The sequence below is a fragment of the Drosophila willistoni genome (assembly GCF_018902025.1).
Source record: "Drosophila willistoni isolate 14030-0811.24 chromosome 2L unlocalized genomic scaffold, UCI_dwil_1.1 Seg168, whole genome shotgun sequence".
Taxonomy (NCBI): Eukaryota; Metazoa; Arthropoda; class Insecta; order Diptera; family Drosophilidae; genus Drosophila; species Drosophila willistoni.
Window position 1 is genome coordinate 16,692,557 of NW_025814047.1, and position 17,609 is coordinate 16,710,165.

Sequence of the window (17,609 nt, forward strand, 5' to 3'; positions counted from 1 at the left end):
TTGATAAGCATTGAATTTTGGTCAATTTTTCTGTATTTTGGTTTGGGGCAAAAATCAATGATATCCATACTATAGAAAAAAATATTTTACTTCTTAACATCTTTTTCATAGTAAATTATCTTATTGTTAATATAGAAACCTTGTTCTCCTATTTTTATCTGAACGATTCCAAAAACACATAAAATTTTTAAGTGGTGCGGTTCTCCTGACCGGCAGTGTATATGATATCCTAACAATTTTCATACTCTATCTTACACGTGTTATAAGTACAGTCCCTTGCCATATTATTAGACTCATAGTTAAAAGTTTAGTTTTCCTGGCTTATAACACGTCAGTAGACATTTCATGATGAAACATCAAAATTTATTACAAATACAACAAATGTCTCATAGAAAAATCGAAACCCTTCAGTACCGGTCGCCGGAGAATCGCCGGGATTCTCCGGAGACATGTCGCTTGTCCCCGGGGACAAACTGGCGACACTCCCATTAAAAATGTGGCGACATTTTACATTGCATGTCCTAGCTTTCAAGACCGGAACGACAACCCAGCGACAGTTGTCGCTCCAGTCGCCAAGACAAATGTCCAAATGTCTTGCCGAACGCCGGGACAAACAAGCATTGTGTCGCCGCTTTGTCGCTTTTGTCCCTCTAGTCCCGGCGACTAGAGGGATAATTGTCGCTCAATGGTCCCGTGCACAAGACCATTGAGCCACATTTGTCCCTCCAGTCGCCGGCGAACAGAGCGACTAATAGACAGCCTGCCGACCAGAAGGACAAATGTCGCTCAATGGTCTTGGGCACGGGACCAATTGTCCCTCTAGTCGCCGGTACTGTGAAATTTTTTTTTTTTATGAAAATGTTTCTTCTAGTTCCTCTAGAGCTATATGATATAGTGGTCCGATCCTGATGGTTTTCATACTTTATTTTTAATAATAAAGTAATAAAAAACACCGAAAAAAAATTTCAGCCTGATAGCTCGTAAGACGGCTGAGTAAAACGTATTCGCACAGACGGCCGGACGGACGGCCAGACGGACAGAGGAACAATGCTATATCAACTCAGCTTCTCATGCTGATCAAGAATATATATACTTTATGGGGTCGGAAACGTCTCCTTCTGTGTATTACAAACATCTGACCAATTTTATAATACCTTCTACAAGGATATCAAAAAGAAAAATCGGCCGATTAGCCTGCTATCTGCACCTGGTTTTGTCCCTAGCTATCAGAACGTACATCAGAACGTACAGGGGCTAAAGTTTAAACTGTCTAGACTCTATGTGGATAAGTTAAGCTTTTGACTTTTGTATTCTTGCCTTTACTGAAACTTGGCTGCAACACGATATTGCTGATGCTACAGCTGTGTTCACGAAAATAGCAGTGCCCCTAAGCTTTGACTTTAAAGTTGATAAATCATATTAAAAAGACCATAGATGCACCAATCTTTTATAAATTCATAATCTATATTTATATATAATAATATTAGTACTATTTTGGACTGAACAAAGAGTCCCCCATTTTCAGAAATGAGCAAGATACTGAAGAAAGGGCATTTTGAGCTGTTCATTAAAATAGCAGTGACAACTAAGAATTAAAATCTGTCGAACCTAAATTATTTGAAACTTTAAATTCAGGTCACCTTTGTTTCTTAAAACTTAATACTTAGTCCTGAACCAATTATTGGCAATAGCCGGTTGGCACCTGCGCCGCACCGACTCCAGCAATGCTGAACTGGGATCTGTAGACATTTTTCATGGATAACTTCCCAATGCTAAGCTTTATTGGAAGGTTTTCTCTTTATGAGGCTTCCCCATACATTTTTAATGGGTTACCAATCCGGCGACTACGCTGGCCTTGGCATAACATCGATTCTTTCGAATTAAAAACAAATTTTTTGAGCTTGCTCCTAGGTTTTGGGTCGTTAGACCGGTGATATGTCCAATTTATGGGCAGATTCCATACGATATAGGAGAGCTTAACCTTCCTTATGATGTCCACGTAGATATTTCGATTCATATTTTCATGAATCTTATGTATTGGACCAAGTCCTTTATATGAGAAACAAGTCCAAATCATGCCGGATTGCTTAACCGTTTTAGCGTGTAGTTTGGGTGGTATTTCGTATATTCTGGGCGACGTACATACTGTTTAGACCCTGCACCACCAAACAGGACTACTTTAAGGACGCCTGGCCCGTAAATATTGCGCTACTTTGCAATATGAAGATTCATAAGGAGTTTTGTCAAAATACAAACGTGATTTACAGGCTTCAAAGTCAAGAGTGGGACATTCCTTCGACTTCGCGATATTAGCTCTTGTACTAGGAGTCTACACCGACAAGTGACACTCCTTACCGACATGTTTAGTTCATGTTTGACGAAATTAGACGATGCAAACTGATTGAATCTGCTGTATATAACAAAGTGCCAGTCATCTAAAGACGTTTTTACACGTTTTAAGCCACGTTTTTAGGTTATTTTTGGTAGTCTAGGGCAAATTTGGATTTTTTAAAAAGTTTTGCTTGGTTTTTTAAAGTTTTGGAGCCACTCCGTCTTTTCAGCATAGCAATGCGTTTCTTTTCCGACTACCGTGAAATTTTTAGCGTTAGTTGACGCAAATAATAGTACTTTATAATTATCTAATTAATTACACTTACTACTGACAGATTTGTAAACTTTTAATTTGTTTTTTTCGCAACTAAACGAGACACAGCTATTTTTATGAACAGTTAAATTTGTGGGGTTAAGCATAAAAATTTGAAAAACAACCAAAAAATTAGTAAAATGAACGAAATTTTTTCGGGTTTCCTATGCCTATATACCATTTTACAAAACCAAAGTCAAAAAACTGAATGTATAAAAAGGAATATGTGAAATATGTTTGAATCTTTGTTAGCATCTACTGCCCTCCTATTTTCGTGAACACAGCTGTATATATAAGAGATAGATATGATCGGACTATCCGTAATGGTGGCGGTGTGTTGATCGCTGATGATTCAGCGTTTTCGTCTGAAACTGAACAATCTTCCAATCAGGAGATTGAATTTACTTGTGTTAAAATTTTTTAAAATTCTTTTTCGACTTGGCAGTATACATTTACCATTTGGAATTCATTCATTTTAATTCCTCATATCTCTCTGACAAAGAGTTGCTTATTGTTCTGGGAGATTGTAATTTACCTGAGATTGCCTGGCCCTTTCATATGATTCTTAATTACTATTGCCCTCCTCGTCACACTATTTCATAGATGGTCTCCTTGAGTTGTCCCTAACTGTCACCTAGACAGAAGGCTAAGCAAGCACATCGAAGCAAGAAAATCACAGCTAAAACTGCTAGTAGCTTACTTTGGATCATCAATGCTCGCTCCCCTCTACGTTTGGAGTATAAAGTCCTCCTATACAACTCAGTACTGAAGCCCATTTGGATTTACAGTGCCGTACAATGGGATAATGCAAGTACCAGCAATATCGAAGTAATAAAAAAGGAGCAGTCGAATAATTTAAGAAACAATCACGGGGGCTCCGTAGTACATTCGGAATGTCAACATTCAAAATGATCTAAATATACCTAGATTAAAATCTGAAATGGGTGCTCAGTAACTAAAAAATTCTGCAAAATTGGATGCACATCTCTTAAAATCATAAACATTCATTTGTCAAGTATTGCTTAAAACCAACCAAACATACATCCACACTCTGTGAAAAACGCTTAAAATTATAACAGCGGCGCGATATCAAGTTGCCAACGCTGAGCATGAAATATAAACAATTTTCAACCACCAAAAACGTGTGTCATTAGAATAAGTATTTTTAAGAACGGATTGTCGCCACCTAGATTCTAAGGGTTCATTTATATACACAACACTTTTGTAAATATAATCAGTTCAGAAAAAAGCTCAAATTGCTTTTGAACAGATTCAATTTTACATTGGTGGGCTCCATTTTGAAGTGACCATATGCAAGATCCGTACTGTAAGATATGACGAACTACATAAGAACACCTAAGTCATTGATAATATCTAACAGCTCTAAGGCAGTGTCATTAAGATAATAAGTTGCTAAGTATGGAGTGCATCTATAAAAAGATATAACTTTACATTTAGAGCCGTTAAGGTTTAATAGGTTGGTTTCACACCAACTCTGAAGATCATTAAGATCCGATTGAAGTAGGCAAGAAGACGATATGTCTTTAAAACTGAGGCAAAGCTTAGCATCATCCGCGTACATAAGCATACAAAAATATGTCACTACCAATGGATTAAAAGAGTGAAAAAAGTGAAAAAATTAACACTTGAAGAGGGCCTTTTGTGTACGCTTAGAAAGATATTGAAGAATCCAATCAAGCAAAAAGCTGGGGACGCCAAGTGTTGAAGTCAGTATAAATGACGTCAGTTTGCACAGCAGTCTTGAATCCTTTGATCGAGTGAGATGTAAATTCTAAATTGTCGATCTACATACGTTTCTTAAACTAATGCTAGGATGACGAAATAATAGAACTACAAAAATGCTGCAATTGAGATGCTATTTTTCTCAAATGCTTTGGGTATGGCAGACAATTTAGAAACACCATTATAATTTGAGGCTCCAGACTTTTTCCCCTTTTTATGAAGAGGAATAATATATGATTTTTTCCAGATAGACTGGAAGGCGGAAGATGTGACGGACAGTGTGTACAACTTAAGTATTGGCATAGATGGTCTCCTTGAGTTGTCCCTAACTCAAGTAAATCCTGTCCGGAATAGTCGTGAAAGATCAGTAGATCTGGTGTTTGTGATGGATTCTTCCAACTGCGATGTTTCCAGGACTGATCCCTTAGTTATCCCCGAAGACAACTTTCATCCAACTCTGGATATAACCATTGACCTTCCTTTTGGTGTTATGTCTCGACATAATAACTCGATGCCTCCAACCCGATGTTTTCACAAGACAAACTTTACTAAACTTAAAAAACTCTTGTTAACTAATGATTGGACATATCTGTATACTTGCACCGATATGGACTCTGCCATTTCTGTCTTCTATAAAACTCTTGAGTCATTCTTTGATGTTTGTGTCCCGCGTGTGACTCTAGGATGGTCTGATAGACCTCCTTGGTTCTCACGTGAGTTATGTAACTTGAAGAACGTAAAATCGAGATGTTATAAAAGATTTAAAAAATCCGGTAAAGCATCGGATTTTTCCCTATATGTAGTTGCTCGATCAAATTTTATGGTGCTGAATTCACATTGCTATAAGGATTATCTTCAGCGATGTAAACTCAGGTTTTCTTGCGATCCTAAGCAATTTTTTAACTGTATCAATGTAAAACGGGAGACATCAGTGCACCCGTTTTACTTGTCTTTCGAAAACAATAAAGCTGACACTAATAAGGCAATTCCCGATATGCTTGCTGATTTTTTCAAAACAACTTATTCAATTGTCTAATTGCATTTTAGACCCTGTGTTTGATGAAAGTTCGGTTCTTAGCGTGCTCAGTTCCGTCAAGCCAATCTATGAACCGGGCCCTGACGGAATACCAGGCTGTTTATTAAGGTTTTGTGCAGAAGCCCTATGTAAGCCAATACTTAAGTTGTACACACTGTCCGTCACATCTTCCGCCTTCCAGTCTATCTGGAAAAAATCATATATTATTCCTCTTCATAAAAAGGGGAAAAAGTCTGGAGCCTCAAATTATAATGGTATTTCTAAATTGTCTGCCATACCCAAAGCATTTGAGAAAAATAGCATCTCAATTGCAGCATTTTTGTAGTTCTATTATTTCGTCATCCTAGCATTAGTTTAAGAAACGTATGTAGATCGACAATTTAGAATTTACATCTCACTCGATCAAAGGATTCAAGACTGCTGTGCAAACTGACGTCATTTATACTGACTTCAACACTTGGCGTCCCCAGCTTTTTGCTTGATTGGATTCTTCAATATCTTTCTAAGCGTACACAAAAGGCCCTCTTCAAGTGTTAATTTTTTCACTTTTTTCACTCTTTTAATCCATTGGTAGTGACATATTTTTGTATGCTTATGTACGCGGATGATGCTAAGCTTTGCCTCAGTTTTAAAGACATATCGTCTTCTTGCCTACTTCAATCGGATCTTAATGATCTTCAGAGTTGGTGTGAAACCAACCTATTAAACCTTAACGGCTCTAAATGTAAAGTTATATCTTTTTATAGATGCACTCCATACTTAGCAACTTATTATCTTAATGACACTGCCTTAGAGCTGTTAGATATTATCAATGACTTAGGTGTTCTTATGTAGTTCGTCATATCTTACAGTACGGATCTTGCATATGGTCACTTCAAAATGGAGCCCACCAATGTAAAATTGAATCTGTTCAAAAGCAATTTGAGCTTTTTTCTGAACTGATTATATTTACAAAAGTGTTGTGTATATAAATGAACCCTTAGAATCTAGGTGGCGACAATCCGTTCTTAAAAATACTTATTCTAATGACACACGTTTTTGGTGGTTGAAAATTGTTTATATTTCATGCTCAGCGTTGGCAACTTGATATCGCGCCGCTGTTATAATTTTAAGCGTTTTTCACAGAGTGTGGATGTATGTTTGGTTGGTTTTAAGCAATACTTGACAAATGAATGTTTATGATTTTAAGAGATGTGCATCCAATTTTGCAGAATTTTTTAGTTACTGAGCACCCATTTCAGATTTTAATCTAGGTATATTTAGATCATTTTGAATGTTGACATTCCGAATGTACTACGGAGCCCCCGTGATTGTTTCTTAAATTATTCGACTGCTCCTTTTTTATTACTTCGATATTGCTGGTACTTGCATTATCCCATTGTACGGCACTGTAAATCCAAATGGGCTTCAGTACTGAGTTGTATAGGAGGACTTTATACTCCAAACGTAGAGGGGAGCGAGCATTGATGATCCAAAGTAAGCTACTAGCAGTTTTAGCTGTGATTTTCTTGCTTCGATGTGCTTGCTTAGCCTTCTGTCTAGGTGGATGCCAAGATAAATCACATGGTCGGCTTGGCGAACTGGTACTTTGTTTAGCATTAGAGCTGGACAGCTTCTTCTGTTAATCGTAAATTTTACATGTTTTTAGGTGTTCCTCTAATTTTGCAGAGGTTTGTATTTGGCATTTGGATCTGCTGAGAATTGCCGTGCCATCGTCAAAAGTAGACAAAAGACAGCAAACTAAGTGGCCTTTAGGATGATTGCTGGGTTTTGCCCTTTCCCTCTTGATGATGGACGGGAGCTTTTTTCGGCTTTAAATTGTTTTTAATATCTCATCCGATTGGAGTTCCGAGTACTCACTATTGCTCGAAGGGGGAAGTAAAAAACGAGTTTGATGTTGGATTTGGCTGGAAAGCCATTTTAAGATGTGTGGCAAAGACTCTTCGTAACTACAAGCCCATCCGCCGGTTGGACTCCTTATCGGTGAAACTGTCTCTGTAGGAGCGCTTAAAGTTGGGTGAGCTTTCCAAAGAGAATGTTTAGTGTTGTTTGGACTGAGCTTTTCTATGTATTTCCTTTGGGCGCAGCTTTCTTCTTGTGTTAACGCCTCTGAGGCGAAGTTTTGCTGCAGGTGAGCGAGTACTCTGCCATTCTCTTCTCAGACATCGTTTTTCCGTTACTAGTTGTTCTATCCGCCGGATTGTAGGCCTGTCAACAGGTTCGGTGTAAGTAGAAGCAGGTGGGGTATATACTCTTTCTGCGGCTCCCAGCATTGGCTCAAGTGCAGAGACGTACATTTTAATGTCCTCGGCAACATCCAGTGTCGGCGTAAAGTCAATTTGACACAATTTGTACATTTTGAATTTAAGCCAATTTGTTTTTTTTATTTGTAAGCCTGCATGGGCGATCAAGTACTTGAGGTCCTGTTAATAGTGTGTATAGCATTGGAGAGTGGTTGGGAGTTAAATCTAGCAGTGTCTGCGCACTGATCCGATTACGCGGAATCCTCTTGGTTACTGCAAAATCAATCAAGTCAGACACTTTACGTGGGTCTGTATTCCTGAAAATATGTCGACCTGGTGAAACGCAATCAATCTCGGAGGATGTTGTAGAAATCGGTAAATACGTTTTCACATATTGAGAAGCGTGATGGACAGTACACGGCAACCAATGTTTGGTCACTTATAGCACTTGCTTGTCGGTACTGTGCTTCAAATCTGTTCAGGAAAGAGTGTTTTATCCGGTTCTTGATTAGGATAGCAGTCCCACAATGAAATTTGCCGTCTGGATGATTTGTTGCGTAGAAGATATTATATTGGGCATTTGAAAATTATTTCTTTTTGTTAAATATGTATGTTTCCGATATCAGCATGATCGACGTCATTGATTTGTGTTCGGACAAGCCATTAGCATTCTAAGGACATAGACGTAGGGAGGCCATTATTTATTATTAATAAGCTTTTGGATATGCGGATTTTGATTCCGCATTAGTGCATGCATGCAGTTTTGCATAAACGACATAAAAGCGGTGAGATTAATAGAGCCTCTAAACCACTTGGAGTTTGCTGGTCAAGCTCTGGTGCGCTAAGTGACGGATTCGGTGGATAGTAAAGGGACGTAGTCTCTTTTGCGGGCTCTGCCTGTCCAGTTTAAAGCGAAGAATACCCTGGGGCTGGTACTAGCAGGTATGGTAGGTGATCTAAAAGCCTTGGCGAAGTATAACCCCCACGGGGGGTATACACCTAGTATGCCGTTGGTGCGTCCGTTTAAGTGTCATTAAAAGTTCTTAAAAACAGGACATCCTCTGTAGTTGGCCGTATGGTTCCCTCCACAGTTACTGCACTAATATTAGTGCGACAATACTTCTACATTTGGTTGGAGCTCGATTTTAAAAAGCGGTTGTGCTACTTTGTTTCTATTGATGATATTGACAAGTCTGATATTTTGTTGTGTTGGAACAGATGACTCGAACCCCATTAACACAACCAATCCCTTTACTGCTTTTTAGTTGGTAGGTATAAAAGTTGATGTTAGCAGAACGGAGGTACTTTTCGATGATGCGGAAATTGTCCTCAGTTTGTGTTTGACATTTAGTTACTTTTATGTTTCCCCTTTTGAGAGGGGACACAACGTTATTTGCCCCTACTGTTTCTACTAGCTTCGAAATTAGAGTGCTGCAGTTGGCTCCATGGATGTATAAGGGGGGTGGTATAGCCGATTTAACTTTTTCTACAGCGCCGGCTTTATCGTCTTGCTGATAGGCAAGAATTTTAAAAAGATTCCCGTTTAAGGGTGTTACTAGTTCATTTGGTTTGGTTATTTTTGGCGTTTCGCCACTTTTTTTCTTTTGCGGGCATAACTTCCTCTTAGATATTTTAATATATCTATCCATTCCAGTTTGGACAGAAGGCGTTAAGTTTATCGTTGTGGCTGACTCTGGGCTACTAAACGTTGTCGGCTTGAGGCTGGTCAATACTTCTCAAGACGTTATAGTAGTTGCTGTCGGCATAGTAGTTTTTGTTGCTGCCGTCGTTGTTGTGGTTGTCAAATAGCTGACGGCTTAATTGCTGTTGTTTTATGAGTGGCTTGCATTTTCGATATTAGTGTTTACGGTAGCATTTAGTGGGGAATTTACTCTGTCGGCGGACAGAGAGACGACGCTCGCGTCGATGTTGTACAAGTTGTTCTTGTAGCTGTTGCTGGTGAGGATCGAGAGAGCTTGGTCGGTATGTCTTTTCCAAATTAGACAATTTTTTATAGCAATTTACTATTTATTGCCATGAGATGAAACTAATAGCAATTTGATTGTGCATAAACGTCGCTTAGGCGAATAAGAGTCCTACACAAAATAATTATTTATCGCCAACGCGGTTTTTTTCGTTTAGTCTAACATTTACGGAGTGCATTAAAAAACTCGTGAAATTCTGCGTGATATGATATTCTGCATTTTTATTATAGTAGAGAAGTACCTTTGTTGTAGAGGCGGTATGTTATAGCCAGTGCACTGTAGGACAGAACAGTGCGTCTCTCTGTAACTTTGTTCCTACAGAGATATTTTTATTTGATCTTTAATAACAAAAATCTTCTGAATCAAATTAATATCGAAATTACTACACTTCTTACTTCTATTTGAGTGCTGCGATATAGATCGCGCAGTGAAGTTTTTCTACTCTGCTCTTAATTCTCTAATTGATAAATGCGTTCCTTATGTGAATGTCTCTACCGTCTCCAGCACGCCAGTCTGGTTCACACGTAGACTCTCTAATCTCCGTAACATTAAATCGAGATATTTTAAAAGATTTAAAAAAAACTGGTTCGCGACTTGACTATGCAAATTACTGTATAGCCAAATCTCAATTTTGTCTTTTAAACACTCAATGCTACAATAATTATATCGTTCGCTGTAAGGTTGAATTTTATAAGAACCCCAAAAGATTTTACAACTTTGTTAATTCCAAAAGACGCTCTAATGTACTACCCTCCACCTTCAGACTTAATGACCAGACTGCTAATAATGATTCAGATATTGCAGATCTGTTTGCTAAATTCTTTCACTCGACTTATTCTACTACTGTTTCGGAACCCACACCCTATCCCTTTTCAATCCACATTTAAATTGTATGTTTTTTCCTAGTATTACTGAAGGCTGTATTATCTCTAGCTTGTCATCTATGACGTCTTCCTTCGTTCCCGGTCCTGTACCTAGCTGCATCCTTAAAATGTGTTCGATTTCCCTATCTAAGCCTTTATCTCGGTTATTCTTTATATCGAGTGAGATTTGTAGCTTTCCCGATATTAGGAAGGAGTCTTTTATTATTTCGTTTTTTAAAAAAAGTAGCAAATCGGATGTTTCTAACTACCGTGGCATTGCCAAACTTTCGGCAATACCAAAGCTGTTTGAGAAAATTATTACGTCTTCCCTTCAACACCTATCCAGATCCACTATTTTTCCTTGTCAGCATGGATTCATGAAAGGTCGTTCGTCGCTTACTAACCTTTTAGAATTGACTACCCTTGTACACCATGGCTTCCGTAAAAAGTGTCAAACTGATGTTATTTATACTGACTTTAGTAAGGCTTTCGATACGGTTGATCATTCTATGCTTCTCGCGAAACTTAACATCATGGGGTTTTCCCCGAAACTATTGGCTTGGTTAAAGTCGTATCATATTGGCAGAACCCAAAAGGTGTCTTTTCGTTCCTCGATATCTAAAACTGTTCGAGTTACGTCAGGTGTACCCCAAGGCAGTCATCTGGGCCCCCTGTTATTTACACTGTTTATAAATGATTTGCCTTTGGCCTTGGCTCATTCACGCGTGCTCATGTTTGCGGATGACGTCAAGATTTGTTATTCCTATAATGATCCTTCTTTCCAACAGTTCTTGCAATCAGATCTCGATGCGTTCTGTGATTGGTGCCACGTTAATAAATTACACCTTAATGCCTCTAAGTGTTCTTTTATGACTTTCAGTCGTTTGTCTCCGTTCCTAGCTCATTACTCTGTTAAGTCTGTTATCTTAGATTGTGTACCATCGTTCAAAGACTTAGGCGTGATGTTTGACCCAAAACTTTCATTTAATGTTCATATTTCTTCTATTGTCAATAGAGCATGCAGCCTTCTTGGCTTCATTAAACGTTGGGCCAAAGAATTTGATGATCCCTATGTAACAAAGGTTTTATACACTTCGTTAGTTCGCCCTACTCTAGAATATTGCTCGCCAGTGTGGAATCCGCAATATGATGTTCACCAGCGTAGTATTGAATCGGTACAGAAGCAATTCCTTAAGTTTTTTCGTGTTCTTTGCCAATCTTTTAACAACCTTTCTCACCTAATTTCTCCTCATCTTTCTGTCACTTCTCTTCGCGCTATACTTTTTAATCATCTACAGCGAAACCAATAGTAATATTCTGGACTTGGATTGGTTGCAACTCATCCCTGAGCACATTGGCTGTGAATCGGGGCATAGCTGGCACCTTATGCAAATAACACACCTCCACCGGGTCGGGGATGTTTAGTTGTGTATATAGCTAAGCCATCTTTTTCAATTAATTACTATCTGTCTTTAGCTTAAGCTTTTTCGTCGACTGCTGTGTTAGTTGACGTAAATAAATAAATAAATAAATAAAATAAATAAATTTTACTACAATTTTTGGAAAATTGTTTTCCCTTTCTTCACGAAGCATTTGGTGTCCAATTAATTTTGAGGCAAGTTAAGGAAAAATTTTCATATTGATTTTACTTCTACATAAATTACTTTATGTTATGATATTAAAATTTAGACAGAGCCAAACGGAGCTGTCAAAAGACCATTTGAAGTTTCCAATACGCATACAAAATAAGGTATTCCTTAAAAAAATGTATGTCTTTCTAATTAAAAAAAAAATAAACTTGAAATACTTTTGCGATAGAAAATTAATGAATGACCTTTCCATCACAATATGACACAATATATGTAAATATATATACATATATATATATGCATTATAAGACATTATTTTATGCATCAATTTTTTGCAGGTCATGTTTTTTACAAAATTTAAATAATATTGTTTAAACACAAAAAAATAAGTATTGGACATTTATTCACATATGCTCATAATCAAAACAAAACATATTTTTGAGACTATTTGGAAATTTCTGTCCCCCTGCGCTTTTTCCTTTTAGATTTAGTATGTATCGACCTGAATGCAATCCTGACTTATCGAGGCAGAGGACCAGCTAAGAACTGAGACGAGAAGTCAGTATAGAAGAAAATTGCAAAGGAACAATACGTTAAAATAAACATGCGATAATTAGCACTAAACGACGCTTGAGGACATGGCCCTTAGGGCTTAATAAATTTTGAAAAACTTTATAATTTGTTGTATATAAGAACCACCACCATAATCTATGTTTTTTCAACATTATACCATAAATTTTTTGCAATGGTCCTGTGTTCTACCAAGTAAAGCATCCCCAAACTTTTACATTCCCTTCTCCATGCTTTTAGAAGCTTTAAACTATTTACAGAAGCAAACAAAAAAATAACTAAAAACGTTTTGGTTAGGTTGTTTTTGCTTTAAAAATAAAAATAAAAACTCCATAGGAATGCATGGACATGGAAATAGGTGTAAGCCTCGGCATTCGAGAACTGACTATTTTGATACTAGTTTTAATGGCAAGTTTTATGATCAGCAAATCGATTCCCAATGATTAGTGGTGGTATCATGAAGTAAAATAAGTTATTTCCAGTAATAACTACCAGCCTTAGTAAATTGTTTGACCATAATTCGAAATATACCCAAATCACTAGACTGCCGACTTGCATACCTGAAGTTAGTTTCTTGGGGTTCTGATCCTTGAATACTAAAGTTGCCATCGAACCCATTTTTTACGAATTTCAGTACTTCAACCAATAGTTTGTAAGTTTGTCTCTATTCTCAGCTGTTTTTTTTTATAAGATTGGGTACCAATAGTTGTCAATAAACGATTTTTTACCATTCTTTGTTGTATGTACATTTCGCTGTCGATGGTCTCAAACGACCTGAAACGGGTATGGACTCTGCCATTTCTGTCTTCTATAAAACTCTTGAGTCATTCTTTGATGTTTGTGTCCCGCGTGTGACTCTAGGATGGTCTGATAGACCTCCTTGGTTCTCACGTGAGTTATGTAACTTGAAGAACGTAAAATCGAGATGTTATAAAAGATTTAAAAAATCCGGTAAAGCATCGGATTTTTCCCTATATGTAGTTGCTCGATCAAATTTTATGGTGCTGAATTCACATTGCTATAAGGATTATCTTCAGCGATGTAAACTCAGGTTTTCTTGCGATCCTAAGCAATTTTTTAACTGTATCAATGTAAAACGGGAGACATGAGTGCACCCGTTTTACTTGTCTTTCGAAAACAATAAAGCTGACACTAATAAGGCAATTCCCGATATGCTTGCTGATTTTTTCAAAACAACTTATTCAATCGTCTAATTGCATTTTAGACCCTGTGTTTGATGAAAGTTCGGTTCTTAGCGTGCTCAGTTCCGTCAAGCCAATCTATGAACCGGGCCCTGACGGAATACCAGGCTGTTTATTAAGGTTTTGTGCAGAAGCCCTATGTAAGCCAATACTTAAGTTGTACACACTGTCCGTCACATCTTCCGCCTTCCAGTCTATCTGGAAAAAATCATATATTATTCCTCTTCATAAAAAGGGGAAAAAGTCTGGAGCCTCAAATTATAATGGTATTTCTAAATTGTCTGCCATACCCAAAGCATTTGAGAAAAATAGCATCTCAATTGCAGCATTTTTGTAGTTCTATTATTTCGTCATCCTAGCATTAGTTTAAGAAACGTATGTAGATCGACAATTTAGAATTTACATCTCACTCGATCAAAGGATTCAAGACTGCTGTGCAAACTGACGTCATTTATACTGACTTCAACACTTGGCGTCCCCAGCTTTTTGCTTGATTGGATTCTTCAATATCTTTCTAAGCGTACACAAAAGGCCCTCTTCAAGTGTTAATTTTTTCACTTTTTTCACTCTTTTAATCCATTGGTAGTGACATATTTTTGTATGCTTATGTACGCGGATGATGCTAAGCTTTGCCTCAGTTTTAAAGACATATCGTCTTCTTGCCTACTTCAATCGGATCTTAATGATCTTCAGAGTTGGTGTGAAACCAACCTATTAAACCTTAACGGCTCTAAATGTAAAGTTATATCTTTTTATAGATGCACTCCATACTTAGCAACTTATTATCTTAATGACACTGCCTTAGAGCTGTTAGATATTATCAATGACTTAGGTGTTCTTATGTAGTTCGTCATATCTTACAGTACGGATCTTGCATATGGTCACTTCAAAATGGAGCCCACCAATGTAAAATTGAATCTGTTCAAAAGCAATTTGAGCTTTTTTCTGAACTGATTATATTTACAAAAGTGTTGTGTATATAAATGAACCCTTAGAATCCAGGTGGCGACAATCCGTTCTTAAAAATACTTATTCTAATGACACACGTTTTTGGTGGTTGAAAATTGTTTATATTTCATGCTCAGCGTTGGCAACTTGATATCGCGCCGCTGTTATAATTTTAAGCGTTTTTCACAGAGTGTGGATGTATGTTTGGTTGGTTTTAAGCAATACTTGACAAATGAATGTTTATGATTTTAAGAGATGTGCATCCAATTTTGCAGAATTTTTTAGTTACTGAGCACCCATTTCAGATTTTAATCTAGGTATATTTAGATCATTTTGAATGTTGACATTCCGAATGTACTACGGAGCCCCCGTGATTGTTTCTTAAATTATTCGACTGCTCCTTTTTTATTACTTCGATATTGCTGGTACTTGCATTATCCCATTGTACGGCACTGTAAATCCAAATGGGCTTCAGTACTGAGTTGTATAGGAGGACTTTATACTCCAAACGTAGAGGGGAGCGAGCATTGATGATCCAAAGTAAGCTACTAGCAGTTTTAGCTGTGATTTTCTTGCTTCGATGTGCTTGCTTAGCCTTCTGTCTAGGTGACAGTTAGGGACAACTCAAGGAGACCATCTATGAAATAGTGTGACGAGGAGGGCAATAGTAATTAAGAATCATATGAAAGGGCCAGGCAATCTCAGGTAAATTACAATCTCCCAGAACAATAAGCAACTCTTTGTCAGAGAGATATGAGGAATTAAAATGAATGAATTCCAAATGGTAAATGTATACTGCCAAGTCGAAAAAGAATTTTAAAAAATTTTAACACAAGTAAATTCAATCTCCTGATTGGAAGATTGTTCAGTTTCAGACGAAAACGCTGAATCATCAGCGATCAACACACCGCCACCATTACGGATAGTCCGATCATATCTATCTCTTATATATACAGCTGTGTTCACGAAAATAGGAGGGCAGTAGATGCTAACAAAGATTCAAAAATTTTTTACATATTCCTTTTTATACATTCAGTTTTTTGACTTTGGTTTTGTAAAATGGAATATAGGCATAGGAAACCCGAAAAAATTTCGTTAATTTTTCTAATTTTCGGGTAGTTTTTCACATTTTTGTGCTTAACCCCAAAAATTTAACTGTTCACAAAAATAGCAGTGTTTCGTTTAGTTGCGAAAAAAACAAATTAAAAGTTTACAAATCTGTCAGTAGTAAGTGTAATTAATTAGATAATTATGGTGTACTATTATTTCCGTCAACTAAGGCTAAAATTTTCATGCTAATCGGAAAAGCATTGCTATGCTAAGAAGACGGAATTGATCCAAAACTTTGAAAATCAAGGTGTAACTTTAAAATTATATTTAAAATTTTAGTTGCATATTCTGCAAAGATGTTCTCTACTGACCTAAAACGTGCACAAACGGCTTGAGATGACTGGCAAATTGTTATATACAGCAGATTCAATCAGTTTGCATCTTCTAATTTTGTCAAACATGATCTAAACATATCGGTGGGGGTTGTTGGCGTAGATTCCTAGAGCTTATACCCCGAAATCAAAGGAAAGTCCCACTCTGGACTTCGAAGCATGTAAAATCGCGTTTGTATTTCGACAAAACTTCATATGAATCTTCCCATTTCAAAGTAGCGTAACATTCTCGGGCCAAACGTCCGCAAAAGTAGTCTTATTTGGTGGTGCAAGATCTCAACAGTATGTACTTCGCCCAGAATAAACGGTATACCACCCAAACGACACGTTAAGACGGTTAAGCAATGTGGCATGATTAACTCTCCTATATCGTATGGAATATGCCCATAAAATGGACATATCACCAGTACAACGACTAAAAACATAGAAGCAAGCTCGAAAAGGTTTTTTTTAGTTCGAAAGAATCGATTTAATGCCGGGGCCAGCTCAGTCGCCGGATTGGTAACCGATTAAAAATGTATGGGGAAACATTCAGAGAAGCGTCACAAAGAAAGAACCGCACAAATAAGCCTAACATTGGGAAGATATCCAAGAAATATAGCAACAGATCTTAGTTCAGCATTGCTGGAGTCGGTGCAGCGCAGGTACCCACCAGCCATTGCCAATAATTGGTTTAGGACTAAGTATTAAGTCCTAAGAACCAAAGGTGACCTGAATTCAAAGTTTCAAATAATTTATAATCGACAGATTTAAATTTTTAGCTGTCACTGCTATTTTAATGAACGGCTCAAAATGCAGTTTTTTCATTATCTTGCTCGTTTTTGAAAATGGGGGACTCCTTGTTCCGTCGAAAATTTAATATATTTAAATTTATGGTATTTTGAAGTCAAAGCTTAGGGGCACTGCTATTTTCGTGAACACAGCTGTATGTATCATTATGTGCAGGTCTATGCACCTACTAAAATAGCACACTTTTTGTAAGCGCTTCTATTATACTTGGGACTTACTTATATTACTTCATGATAGTATTAAGAATATTTGTGTATCAGTTTTCTGTCCATAAAACTTGATTTATTTTTTATATGGAGATTTGGCAAATTGTGAGGCTCACACCTATTTCTTTGTCCATGAGTGTAGTTTTCGGCTTTTTTCCTGACTTCTACGCAAACGACGTTTTATAGTTTTTTTTTTAACTATTATTTTTTTTCGTGTAGGAACAAAAGTAGTTTTAATTTTGTGTAGAATGAGATATTGTTCGTTAAAATATTTGAAATTCTTTACATTTTATATAACAATTTAAAATTAAAAATACCAAAAAATATTATTGTCTGGCACTCTGTACTT

At 37.1% G+C, this 17,609-nt stretch overlaps 1 protein-coding gene across 1 annotated transcript in view; it reads right to left on the reverse strand.

Annotated features, from left to right (window-relative positions):
* Nucleotides 1-9,367: 9,367 nt before the first annotated feature.
* The window catches only part of LOC111519658, a 49,550-nt gene continuing 41,308 nt past the window's right edge, over nucleotides 9,368-17,609 (reverse strand). The window contains exons 3-4 of the mRNA XM_047009675.1: nucleotides 9,559-9,655; nucleotides 9,368-9,490 (exon numbers count right to left, since the gene is read on the reverse strand). Coding sequence (XP_046865631.1) covers nucleotides 9,368-9,490; nucleotides 9,559-9,655 — 220 coding nt within the window. The remainder of the gene's footprint in view (nucleotides 9,491-9,558; nucleotides 9,656-17,609) is intronic.